Source organism: Gavialis gangeticus, unplaced genomic scaffold, assembly GCF_001723915.1.
Source record: "Gavialis gangeticus isolate Ggan-Ray unplaced genomic scaffold, GavGan_comp1, whole genome shotgun sequence".
Classification (NCBI taxonomy): domain Eukaryota; kingdom Metazoa; phylum Chordata; order Crocodylia; family Gavialidae; genus Gavialis; species Gavialis gangeticus.
Window position 1 is genome coordinate 85,579,771 of NW_017729034.1, and position 11,399 is coordinate 85,591,169.

Here is an 11,399-nt window from a genome sequence, read left to right on the forward strand (position 1 = left end):
GCAGTGCCTCTTGGCACATAGAGGGCTGCATTATGGTGCAGGCGGAGAGAAGCCTGACCAGAAGGCTTTGGCCCGAGAGCCAGGACGGCCGGGACTTGATGTAGAAGCCAGTAGACTGATTGTGTTGTTATAGCCGGTAGGCTTATGATTTTGGTTGCAGCCGGTTGGCTCATGATTCAGTTGTGTATATCATCCGGAGGACCGGGTGAGGCTGTAGGGGTGTGAGGAGGCCTCACAGGAGATCCCAAGTAGTCCGCGGGTTTCCTGGGTGCTCTGTGCGGGCACTGAGCAGCGCCGGGAAGGCGCGGCAACTTGGCACCAGCGTGGTGCGGTGTGTGGGGTTGAGACCCCAGCCCGAGAGGGCAGTATTCGGCCCAGGGAGGGCCTAGGACCCTGAGAAGGGTCAGGGGGCCAGGCACGGCTGCATGCCACCTGAGCCCCAGCGCCGGGAAGCCCGAGACAGGGCTGGCACGTAGGCTCGGCGGGAGCCAAGGGCGCGAGCAGTGCGGAGGCCGGCTCGGCGGGAGCCAAGGGCACGAGCGGGCGGAAGCAGGCTCCGGGAGAGCCACAGGCGCGAGAGTGTGGGACCGGCTGAGAGAAAGCCACGGGCGCGAGTAGCGCAGACAAAGGTCCCAGTGAGGGGCAAGAGCGTGGGAAGCGTGTGGCCTAGGCCCCTGGGGGGGCCAGCTGGTAAGAGTGAAGCCCGGGGAGGGCTAGCGGAAGATTGGAGACACAAGAACGTCAGGAACTACTGCGAGGCTTGGGGCATGCTAAAGGGGAGGTAGGAGGCATGCATAGCCCATAAGGCTGGGGGTGCACCAAGTCACCCTTAAATCTCAGGAGATCATAGGCAGCCTCCCATATTACAGTATATAAGATCAAAGACGTGGCGGGCGAGAATAAGAGGGTGCTGATCTCCTAATTGCCACGGCAAGGGGGCGCTAGCGGGATCACGGCTGCTCGTAGGCCCCACGCCGTGACACTGTGCACCCCCAGAATTTCCTTAGTCTAAAGATGGCTGAACAGTTCAACACTGAACTTCTCCAGAAGTCTGATCAGATCTTGAAACTTGGTATTCCCTTGCCTAAGTGCCCAAAGGAGCTCAATCTAGTAAGTGTACTCAGAGCATGCTTTAACATGCTTCTACAGGACTGGCATATGCACAAAATGCAGTGGTAGCTTCTGCTTTCTTTAAGAGCAGAGGGAAAGGTAATAGCTTCATGGTTGCTGCTTACTGGTTAGGGCAGTCACCAGGATGTGGAAGACCTATGTTAAAATGTGTTGTGCCTGTGGGGATTCAGAGCCACATCTGCTTCCACAGAAGACTGCTTTAGCCATTAAACTAGTGAAAAAGGCTTAACTGGAACAGGAGAACTTACCTCTCCTCATTGCTGGACCTGTGCCATTCTGCAGAGAAGAATTCCAAGATTCATTGGACCACAGAGACTATGATTTAACCTACTGGGTAATACCCATATATGGATTCCTGTTCTGAAAACTGTTTTATGCAAACTATAAAAATAATATGGAGCAAGTGCCAGCACACAGTGGGAAAGATTCAATAAGAGGTGATGAATGCCCCCATCTGAGACGCAGGAGAGCCTGTAGTCTGGTGATGATGGACACTGTTCTAGGAGGTGGGTTTTAATCCTGTTAGGCAAAGAAGGTATCTTAATCTGTCTCCCCTACAACTCAGGTTACTGCTTTAACCACTATCCTATTTTGCCAACAGTACCCTCCACCCCCAGGTAAACGTGGGTACTATCATACCCACTTCCTGACATTTAAAAACTAAAGAGTTCCTGCTGCATTCCTGAGAGACAGCTTGTAAGCACCTCCCTTCAGGAAAGGCTTGTGGTCTGTAGTCAAGTACAGATCCCACAGCCCTGAGTTAGGCGCTTGAGCTCTTGAGGGGGTTGTGGCTGAAGACGCTTACCTGTTCTTTGCAGTTCCTTGGCTAGTACTAGGCAGTGCCTTGCTGCTCAGCAGTTCCCCATACAATATACTGGTTGCTCTCATTTCCATTTTTAGGTGCGTAACCCTCCCTAAGCATTGTATGGGGAGCCTGGGTGCCTTAAGGGTGTCTGTTAGTTTCTTGACAAAGCTTATTAGTCCAGATACAGCACTATGCAAATACAGCTATAATGCATCTGGTTCAAGAGCTAGCATGTGCAGAGCTTCTTGGGATAGCGCTACACTATATAGATCTACTATAGTGGTTCTTCACTGCACTGGAAGAGCATTGAAACACTGCTATTGTAGTATATAAGCCCTTTTTAGGATCCAGTCCTTGGATCTTAATTCTCATTGAAAGTCAGTAGGTTGTAGATTCCTCAGTGCCCATATAGTGCAGCAGAGCCATGGGGGCTGCACACCACAGGGTCCCATGGTTTGGTGGGGTGGAGGGTGCAGTCCCTGAGAAGTTGGACAGGCCTGATGTTATCAATAAGCAACAAAATAAGATTGACACTTTTTTGTACAGTTGTATACCTGTATTTACCTGGTATGCTTGTAAGTACGGTACATAGCACTAGTTGGCATTGGTGTGTGTTGATTATCATAGCTTATGTTCTGTGTATCTTAAAATTCTAGATGAGCGTGTTCTGTCACTTGCACTGAGGGCCGTCTGGTGCACATCCTTTTTTCTAATCCAGTCCTCCCTTAAAGGGAAACTCACTTCAAAAAAAAAAAGCAATAATTTATTTCAGAAAACATCAGTTTGTATCGTTTTTTTCATATTGAACTGAAAGCACTTGACATTCCTCTAAATTCTTTCTTTATAGTAATTTTCAAAAGTGAATACTAGTTGTTTACTTTAAAACCATTAATTGATAAGGTGCCGTCAAAAATACAGTTACTGTTGAATCACCATTCAGTTTCCCCTTCATACAATATCTACAGTTTTTTATGTTCTGTTCTTTCATACCATCACCCTGAAAATGAATGATTTAATATGACTGTAAAACGATGGGTTGGTACATTAACACCAGGTATAGTATGCTTTTTGTTAGTGCATTTGCTAATTTTAAATTCATTGTTTCCATATTTTCACCTTAATCTCTCTGAACCATAGATGAATCTTTGTGCAGCTGTATTGATGTTGCAGAGCACTGAACCAAGCCCTTTAAAAGTTCATGCAGTATGGTTTATATATAAATGTTCACCTACTTAGGTCAAAAGTAACTTGGAAAATAAAAACAGTAACACATGATATAGAAACATAGCTGGAACAAATGTATTCCTGAATAAAGATAACATGTTTATTTTATGAGGGCATGAATCAGCTTGTATGAAAGAATGTATGAGCAGGTGTATGTTTGGGTGTGGTGGTAAATATTTTGAATCAACTATGAGCACATAGATCAGATTGATTACAACAGCCTGTATTATGATTTCACATGATGCTGGCACTAGAAGTTCAGGGTATGGCAAAAAAATACAACCCTGTGTAACAGAACTGTGTGTAGTAGCAGCATGTTGTGTTATATCCATTGATTAACCTTGGGTTAAGCTGAGGGCTATGTGTAAGTGAAATAGACAGTTCAACCAAATTCTGTTCTAGGTTTCACAAGTACAGATCTGAAGTAACTCAAGTCAGTAAAATTGGTCTTGATTTAGTCTCCTATTCTGCATAGAGTTGTGCTGATACTTCCCTTTGCCTATCTGAGTAGTTTTCCGTGCTTTAGTAAAATGAGTTTGTGGCTTGAAAGACTCTCAGTTACTTGAGTGGACTTTGAGTCAGGTCCTGGCTGAGCAGTAGTTAATGCCTTGATTCCATTTTCCTATGTAAACGTGTGTTCTGAAGTCGTATGTTTAGAAGGACTACACACTGGTTCACAGGTACAGCCTTTGGGTTTTATGCTCCCATGTATCCCCACCTCAGAACCCTGAGAATTTTTATCTCCTCCAGCTTTGTTCTTCTCCCTTTGGTAAACTGATTTTTCACCCTGTTTTATGTGACGTATAAACTACAGTTCTGTTTACTGTCTTGTCTTCTCTAATACCAGTGCTATTAAAACTATGGGAATGAGGCTTAACAAGCCATTATTTTGAGCTCCCTCTCTTGGACTTTTTCTGCAGCAGCAGAATATAAAACACTGCACATACTGTATAAACAGTAGACTATACAGAGGTAGATTGTGACTGGTCCTTATATATTGTGAACACCACAGGCTCCATCACAGTTCTTGTGCACAGGAAGTTCAGGAACCACCCCCCCCCCACTATGAGCAGTCCTTCTGGCATTGTGTTATTCTGGACAAACTCCTGGGTAAAAGACATAGTTTGAGCACTAGTGAAAATGAGGGTGGAGTTTTGCTTAATGTTTGTTAGGATGTAATTTATTTCTCATTCATTTAGGTCAGTGCTGTTGGCATGATAAGGAGTGCTGGGTATTCTTTAACTCTTGGTGGAGGTTGCTCAGCATCTTGTGGGATTGACCCTAAAATCCAAAAGACATTTTCAGACCAGCTTAAAAGAATTTTAAGATAGCTAAAAATTGGTCCTGAACTTCTTGACAGTATCCAACAAAATTTCAACTGTGCTAAACTTTTCTGGTTTTTGGTTGTTTTTTTTAAACACATTCAGGCCCACCATTGTGCACAGGTTCTTGATAAAAGCGACAATAGAAGAAAGGATGCAGATGATGCTGAAAACTGTGGAGAGAAGGTATGTTTCTCAATTGAGGGAGTTTAAAAACATTATTTGATTTTTCTCCCCCCTCCCCCCAGTAAAAAGAGTACTTTTCAAACATTTTCATGCTGTTCACGATCATATGAAAACACTTTAAACTTTTGCTCTTCTCTGAAATGTTTTCACTATGTCACAAAAAATTTACAAAAACTTTGGAAAAGTGAGATTTTTAACCAGGATGGATATTCACTAGCTTGAGATGAAATATAAAACATAAATATAATGAGCCAGAACCTACTCCACCTATTATATACGTAAGTAGACTTTGGCACCAATTTCACCCTGTTCAGGCCCCTGAAAATTCATTAGTGGATTTATTTTAGTAATGTGCAGTCATCTTAACCTTAAGGCACAGAAAAGCAGCAAAGAGGAAGAGGATTCATCTATCTTTTGTGTTAAATTTTTCAGGGATCCAAGCAGGGTGAAATGAGATTCCACTTGGGCATCTAAATCCACATGGCCATATCCTATATCGGGGTGGGCAAAATGCAGCCTGCGGGCCAGATGCGGCCTGCCAGGACATTCCATCTGACCTGCGGGGCCCTTAAAAAATTTAGAAAATTAATATCAGTCTGCCCTGGCTGCCTGTCATGTGACCCTTGATGGCTTGCCAATACTCAGTAAGCGGCTTTCTGCCCAAAATAATTGCCTGCCCATGTCCTATATGGTATAGGGTCTGACCCTCCCCTTACTGGATATGCATTTTAATTTTACCTTATTTACTTGAATCCAAGATGACATGTGTTCCTCCCCATCCTTCCATCCCTTCTCAATATGGAGGGGGAATGCCCCTTATCTTAAATTTGAGTATAAGGGGATGCAAGGGCAGGTAGCTGCTGCAACTCCAGCCTCAATCCAGGTTTGGGGTCAGAGTTGGAGCTGCTACCCTCCACTGCCTCTGCTCCACTTACCCTCAGTCACAGCTCTGACTTCAGCCCAAGGCATAGAGCACGTTCCTCCATTGCTAATCTCCACATAATGCTGAGCCATAGTATTTCAATTGCTTTGTCTTTAAAATTGCCTACTGGAAAAGCTTTTTGTAAAATGCCCCCAAAGTAATAAACAGGATGGTTCATGCTGCTTTTGGTTAAGCACAATAATAGGCATGCTCTCCCATGCCATCTTCCTTTTGGATGTTCACTAGAGTGTAATTTTAATGTACTCTGCAACTGCATATTTATTCTCTATTGCACACAGCTTTTTTCTGGAACCGTTCTCTGACTCAGATACTTTTCCCTACAGCCACACTAGTTCTTCCATGAAACAGTCAGAAGCCTCAGTTTTGACAGTCGCTGATCTGGCAGACCTTTTTACAGAGGAAACTGAAGAACTTGAATGAAAAGTCTTTGGCTTGACCCAGTGAGATCTCTTGGGAAATGATGCGACATTGAGTATCTGTATGAAATCATTATAACTGTCATAAATCTTTGTATATGTCATCCAACATTCACCCTAGCTAGGGTTCCTAAAATTAGTAAGATCCTTTAATCATTACCATTGATTTTGTGGCTGAGTCCTTAGAACATCTTTTCTGATAGCACTGGAGAGAGATTGCACTTTGCACATTATACAAAAAGATGGATTTTATTTCCAAAGAATATGATTGATTCTCAGGCTGAAATCTTTGCCTGCTGAGGTCAGTGGGAGTTTTGCTACTGACCTGGATGGGCCAGTATTTCATTCCAGTTGAGTAAAGCTGTAAGGATGGTGGGGGTGGGACAGTAAAACAGGTAACAAACTATTTTGCTGTAGTCTTTTTAACTGTACAAAGCATTGGCCAGAATGAATTCCTTTGTAAATAAATATCCCCCTAGAAAGGACTTCTGCTGTAGTTAGTGTTTAACAAGTCACTCAAGTATTGAAATAACCCTCCTTATTTGTTAACACTTACTTATGAATCATTACTAGCGAGTTTGTTGTTCATGGTAGTCTTCCAGGTATTCTATTATGTAACAGCATAAAATTGCATTATAACTTAAATTTATTCCATGTTCACTTACTGTAGAGTTGATTAATTAAATTATGGCTCTTGTATGTATATGGGTCTTAAAATGATAGTTAAACACTACTGTACACATTTTTAAAGATTCTTAAAGCCATGCCTACTTTAGTGATTTGTTGTAAGAATTTGGAGTCCTTTGTAATGGAATTTTTAAAAGTAACTGGTTAAGCTACCCATAATTTTATACTCTTTTGGTGTCTGTCTATTTTTGTGTTGCTCTTCATTTACTCATTTACCTTTTCCCAGAAGGTTTTTACAGCCAGAAGGTGGCATGTATAATGAATAGGTCTTACAACATCCATAGTTAAGATGTTTGTACCCAAAGTGGAGATTCAGTAATTTTATGTATTAAAAATACAGTTTTATCTTCCTTAGCTTTTTCAGTAAAGAATATTTTTTCCTGGAGAATGTATGAATAAGTGTTGGAGTTAAATTTAATTAGAAATGGATCTTAAGAAATTTAACATTGTATCATAATTTTGTTTCTTAATACTTAGGTCTACAAGCTTCTCATATCGTTAAATCATTGCAGTTTTGTACACACATAGCATTTTAAAATGTTTTTGTAGGATTTTATGATAATTTTCCAGTTTTTTACAACTGAAAGTATCTTTAACAAAGGCAGAAAAATTCTGCTTCAGAGAAATCCATGAAGACCTGCACCCTTCCAAAGTGGCCTCCCCTGTTTTGTTTTGTTTTTTTCACTGTGACCAAGGCCCCTGTACTTATTCATCAGCTCTTCACAATGCTCTGGTCCTCATCCTGACAGTGTGAGAGATCACCATCCTTCCAAATTACAGTCTTGCTTTATTTCTTGGGAACGTTGTGAAAGTTATCATCATAACTGAAAGCAACATTAGCTCCATCTTAATAGTTCTTGTCTAGGAATAAACATTTTTGTCATAGATTAAAACCCTAGAAGTGAGATTCCCCTCACAGGATTAGGGTACCTGTGGCCTTCTATGTTCGTACAGCTTTCCAGTGCACCTGAGCTTCAAGCACATGGTTTCCATTTAAGCACCTAATAAGGATTAGATTTTCAGTAATCTATCTAGTTACTGACATCTCTGGAAAATCAAGGTCTGATTGTTAGTAAGGAACTCTCTTGATAATCTGACCCTTACTCTCTTTCACTTCCCAGCTGAAAAATACATATGATAAATAATTTTCCTGCTTCATTTATCTGCAGCCTGTAACTGAGTACAGGGTCATTCTCCTACTCTATTGTTATGCAGGACCAAGGACATTGGAGCTTCCATGATCTCAGCAGCCTCTTGATGCTACTCAGACAAATAAGTAAACTCCCTTGAGCTATAAGTTCAAATTCTAGTTGGGTCAAAAACTCAGCCATCCAGTGTTCTGAAGTACTAAACTGAGATCCATAAATTTTATTTCATTGATTGTTTTTTGGATGAGACTTTGAAAGCTAGGATTCTCTTTGCTCTACAGGTGCGTCTAAGGTGCATTCTTGCTATTTTTAAGCTAACATGTTAACTAACCTTCACTAAAATTCTAGTAAAGCCCAAGGCACTTCATAGTTTTCACACGCAGGTCGAGATCAACACTGGATGAATCCTAAGTTTATGCCAACCTACTGATGTATATTAGAATTACAACTTCTCTCTTATCTTTAGGATTTTATTTCCTGGCACACTTCTACTTACTGAAGACCAAGCTGGTTTTGGACATGAAAGCCAATGGCACTTTTCATAAGAATAAGGATTTGCCTTTATATTTGATCAAATTTCCTCCCACCTTGGTGGGAGGGGGACATGGTCAAGTTGCTGTTCTCCATCCCAGAAGTGGCGTCATTTTAGTGACATGTCATTTATGTATTTTCTCCAGAGTTTAGTAATCTTTCAGAGTCAAAGATTGCTATAGAAATGAAAATGCTGACTGGACCACACAAACCTAATTGTCTAGTTGTCGTAAGATTCACATTACTCTTTGGACTCTGAATGGATGGGAAGGCAAGAGGGTGATCAGGGTTTATTTGACGTTTTATGGCGTTGTCTGTCTGGAGCCTTGTATTACAAAGACATTTTACATTTCCACTCCCTCCTGCAGGTCTTGCAGAAAGGCTATCCCAAGCTAATGCTCCTTGTCTGCATTACTTTTCCAGGACCCCAACTGTTCTCTGAAAACAATATTCGTCCTGTGGGCCCTTTAATCAGGAGATTGGATTTCTATTCCAGAGAGCAGCTCTTCAGAAAAATTATGCTGTTCTTCAGTACACAACTATATTGAGGGATAAAGTTTGGATGAATTGAACAATGTAACAAAAGTTTTTGCTCATAATTTAAATAGCCTTCAACTGGCATAAGGGTGTTGACAGTTTTTTCTACAGAAAAATTTGTGTTCTTTCCTTCTCATTAGTGGATTCTGACTGTTTTGGAAGTTTAATCAGAACATTTACTTCTTAAGGTATAAGTGGTGCAGGAACTCCTTTAAAGACAGAAGCACTAGTTTACAAAGCTGCTGTGTCTGTACCCACTGTTTTTCTTCCTTTTTTGGTTGCCTGGGATGTGCAAGTTCTTTACAAGCTTGGTTGTGTACTATAAATGTAGGCTCTAGGAATCCCACGCTGAGAAGTATGAAGCCAACAAAATCTTTCTTTTTTTTTCTTCTCCTTCCTCCCAGCTTGCTTAGTCTCTTACAAAGAATGTATGCGTTTGGTCGGCGGCATTAAAGCAGCTGAGTCACAGTCTATAAAATGGCTTCAGTAAAACTAGCTTATTAGAATTAAAAAGTGTATATGAGTAAACAAAAAACATTGGGGGAGGGAGGGAAGAAAGGATCTTAGCCAAATTACATCCCTCTCTGCAGCCTACACTATTTCCTTTCTGTTTTTCTTTTTCCTACAGAAGCAAATTTCACTCTAAGCACTTATTTTTATATTTCTGTCTTTTTATACAGCTGCATTATTAAGAAACCATTAAGGTTTATAACTCTTAGTTAAAAAAAAAAAGAGATTCATCAAAATATACAAAAAGCACTATGTAGCACCGGTGCTGCCAGTTCCAGTGACTTTTTTGCTGCTCTTTTGGAGAGCAGGGGGAAAAGCACAGCTACTCATAACTCATTGCAACATTAAAATTATCTCTTGCATGTGGTATTGCTGTACAGCTTCTAGAGAAAGCTGGTCAGCTGAATGTTGGCACTTCCAGGAGTAGTTAAGGAACACAAGAAAGGAAGAGTGCATAACAGCTGCAGAGACTTCCTTTGCCTGAAGAAGGGTGTTTGTACCTGAAAGCTTGCAAAGAAGAATTTCTTCAACTATTTTAGTTGGTCTAATAAAAAATACCAGATTTATGCAAAGAACCTTGCCTGCCAACTAAAACCCCAAGCCTTCTAAGGGAAATATTTAACTATGTAACGGTGGGGGGTGTGTCTGTGCAGCCCAGTGGTCTATGGTTTGACTGGTGCAGTCCACATGGCATACAGGTGGGCCTGCTGGTGGCTTCTGCCGAGCTATAGAAGTTAGCTCTAACATACTTGTTAATCCCACAACTCTACCTTTGGCATGGATGGATTTTTCCCATCTTATAAGTCACTACCAGTAATGAAGATTTTACAAGCAGAATTATGGCTTCAGAGATACATTTGTGCAACCCAGCTGTTTTCCTTTAGGGTTGCATAAATGTAGCCAAGCATGAGTAAAAACGATTCATATCTTTTTAAAATGCCTCATCAGATCTTTTAGATTTTCTGCAGTTATCATGGTACCTACAAACTGTGGCACAAACTCTTATCAGAACAAGGCTTTCTCTGAGACTATGGCATCAAGTACAGGAAGCAAAGTAATTCATTGTGATCAAGAACAGACTACTTTTAAAGTCCACCATGATAGAGTTTGATCTCAAGAAGTCTGCAGAAACAAGCCCCAGTTATGAAACAGACTCATATCCCTTGTGACTGCTGGAAATCAGCCAAGAAACAACATGCCAAGTGCTGGAAAATATTGCCATCTCGTTCAGAGAGAAAATCCTGCTTCCATGCCATCCCAGGAAAGTAGTAATCTGCTCAGTCCTCAAAAAAACAACACAATGTGTATGTTTAATTTGGGATTGCAGATCATTACATGATTAATCTTTTTTTAATATAATTATATGTCAATACAGTGCCATTGTTACACTAGCTGTTTTGAACACGCTTATATCCTAACTCTAGGATAAAAGCTGCGGCTAAGAAAACGGGACAGAGATGCAACATTGTAAGGATATAGAGCAAGTTGTGCATGTATTTCATGCTTCTCTGATTACTTGGTTGCCTTTTAACTGTTCAAATTGTGTTGTGACATTAACATTTTTATGCAAGACATGCATAATGAACTATAAATACAGTATTAGGGGTACACTGATAAAGATTTTTTGGGCCAATACTGATGACCGATTATTAACTAGCCATATTGGCCAATACTGATCTGATTGCTCATATGCAGTCCAGCAGCTGGGAGAGCAGTGTCTGGCTGGTAAGTCTGTTGGGGGAAGGAGCAGGGGTGGAGGAGGGAAGGGGTATTGTGGGGGCAGATTGAGGCCTCTGCAGTGAGGGAGCAGGACTGGGGCAGGGGCTGCACAGCCAGGGCACAGGACAGAGCCACTGCTTGTCTGGGGAGGGCAGGAGGCGGCTCCTCCTGCTCTATGCTCACCCAGGGGAGGCACAGGGGAGGTGTGTCCGTGCACGGGGTGAGGGCAGGCTGCCACTG

General features: G+C 41.6%; 1 protein-coding gene across 1 annotated transcript in view; it reads left to right on the forward strand.

The window, feature by feature from the left end:
• Nucleotides 1-6,878, forward strand: part of SHPRH (SNF2 histone linker PHD RING helicase) — a 135,145-nt gene extending 128,267 nt beyond the window's left edge. Inside the window, exons 28-29 of the mRNA XM_019527077.1 lie at nt 4,588-4,668; nt 5,935-6,878. Coding sequence (XP_019382622.1) covers nt 4,588-4,668; nt 5,935-6,031 — 178 coding nt within the window. The 3' untranslated portion in view covers nt 6,032-6,878. The remainder of the gene's footprint in view (nt 1-4,587; nt 4,669-5,934) is intronic.
• The last annotated feature ends 4,521 nt before the right edge of the window (nt 6,879-11,399 follow it).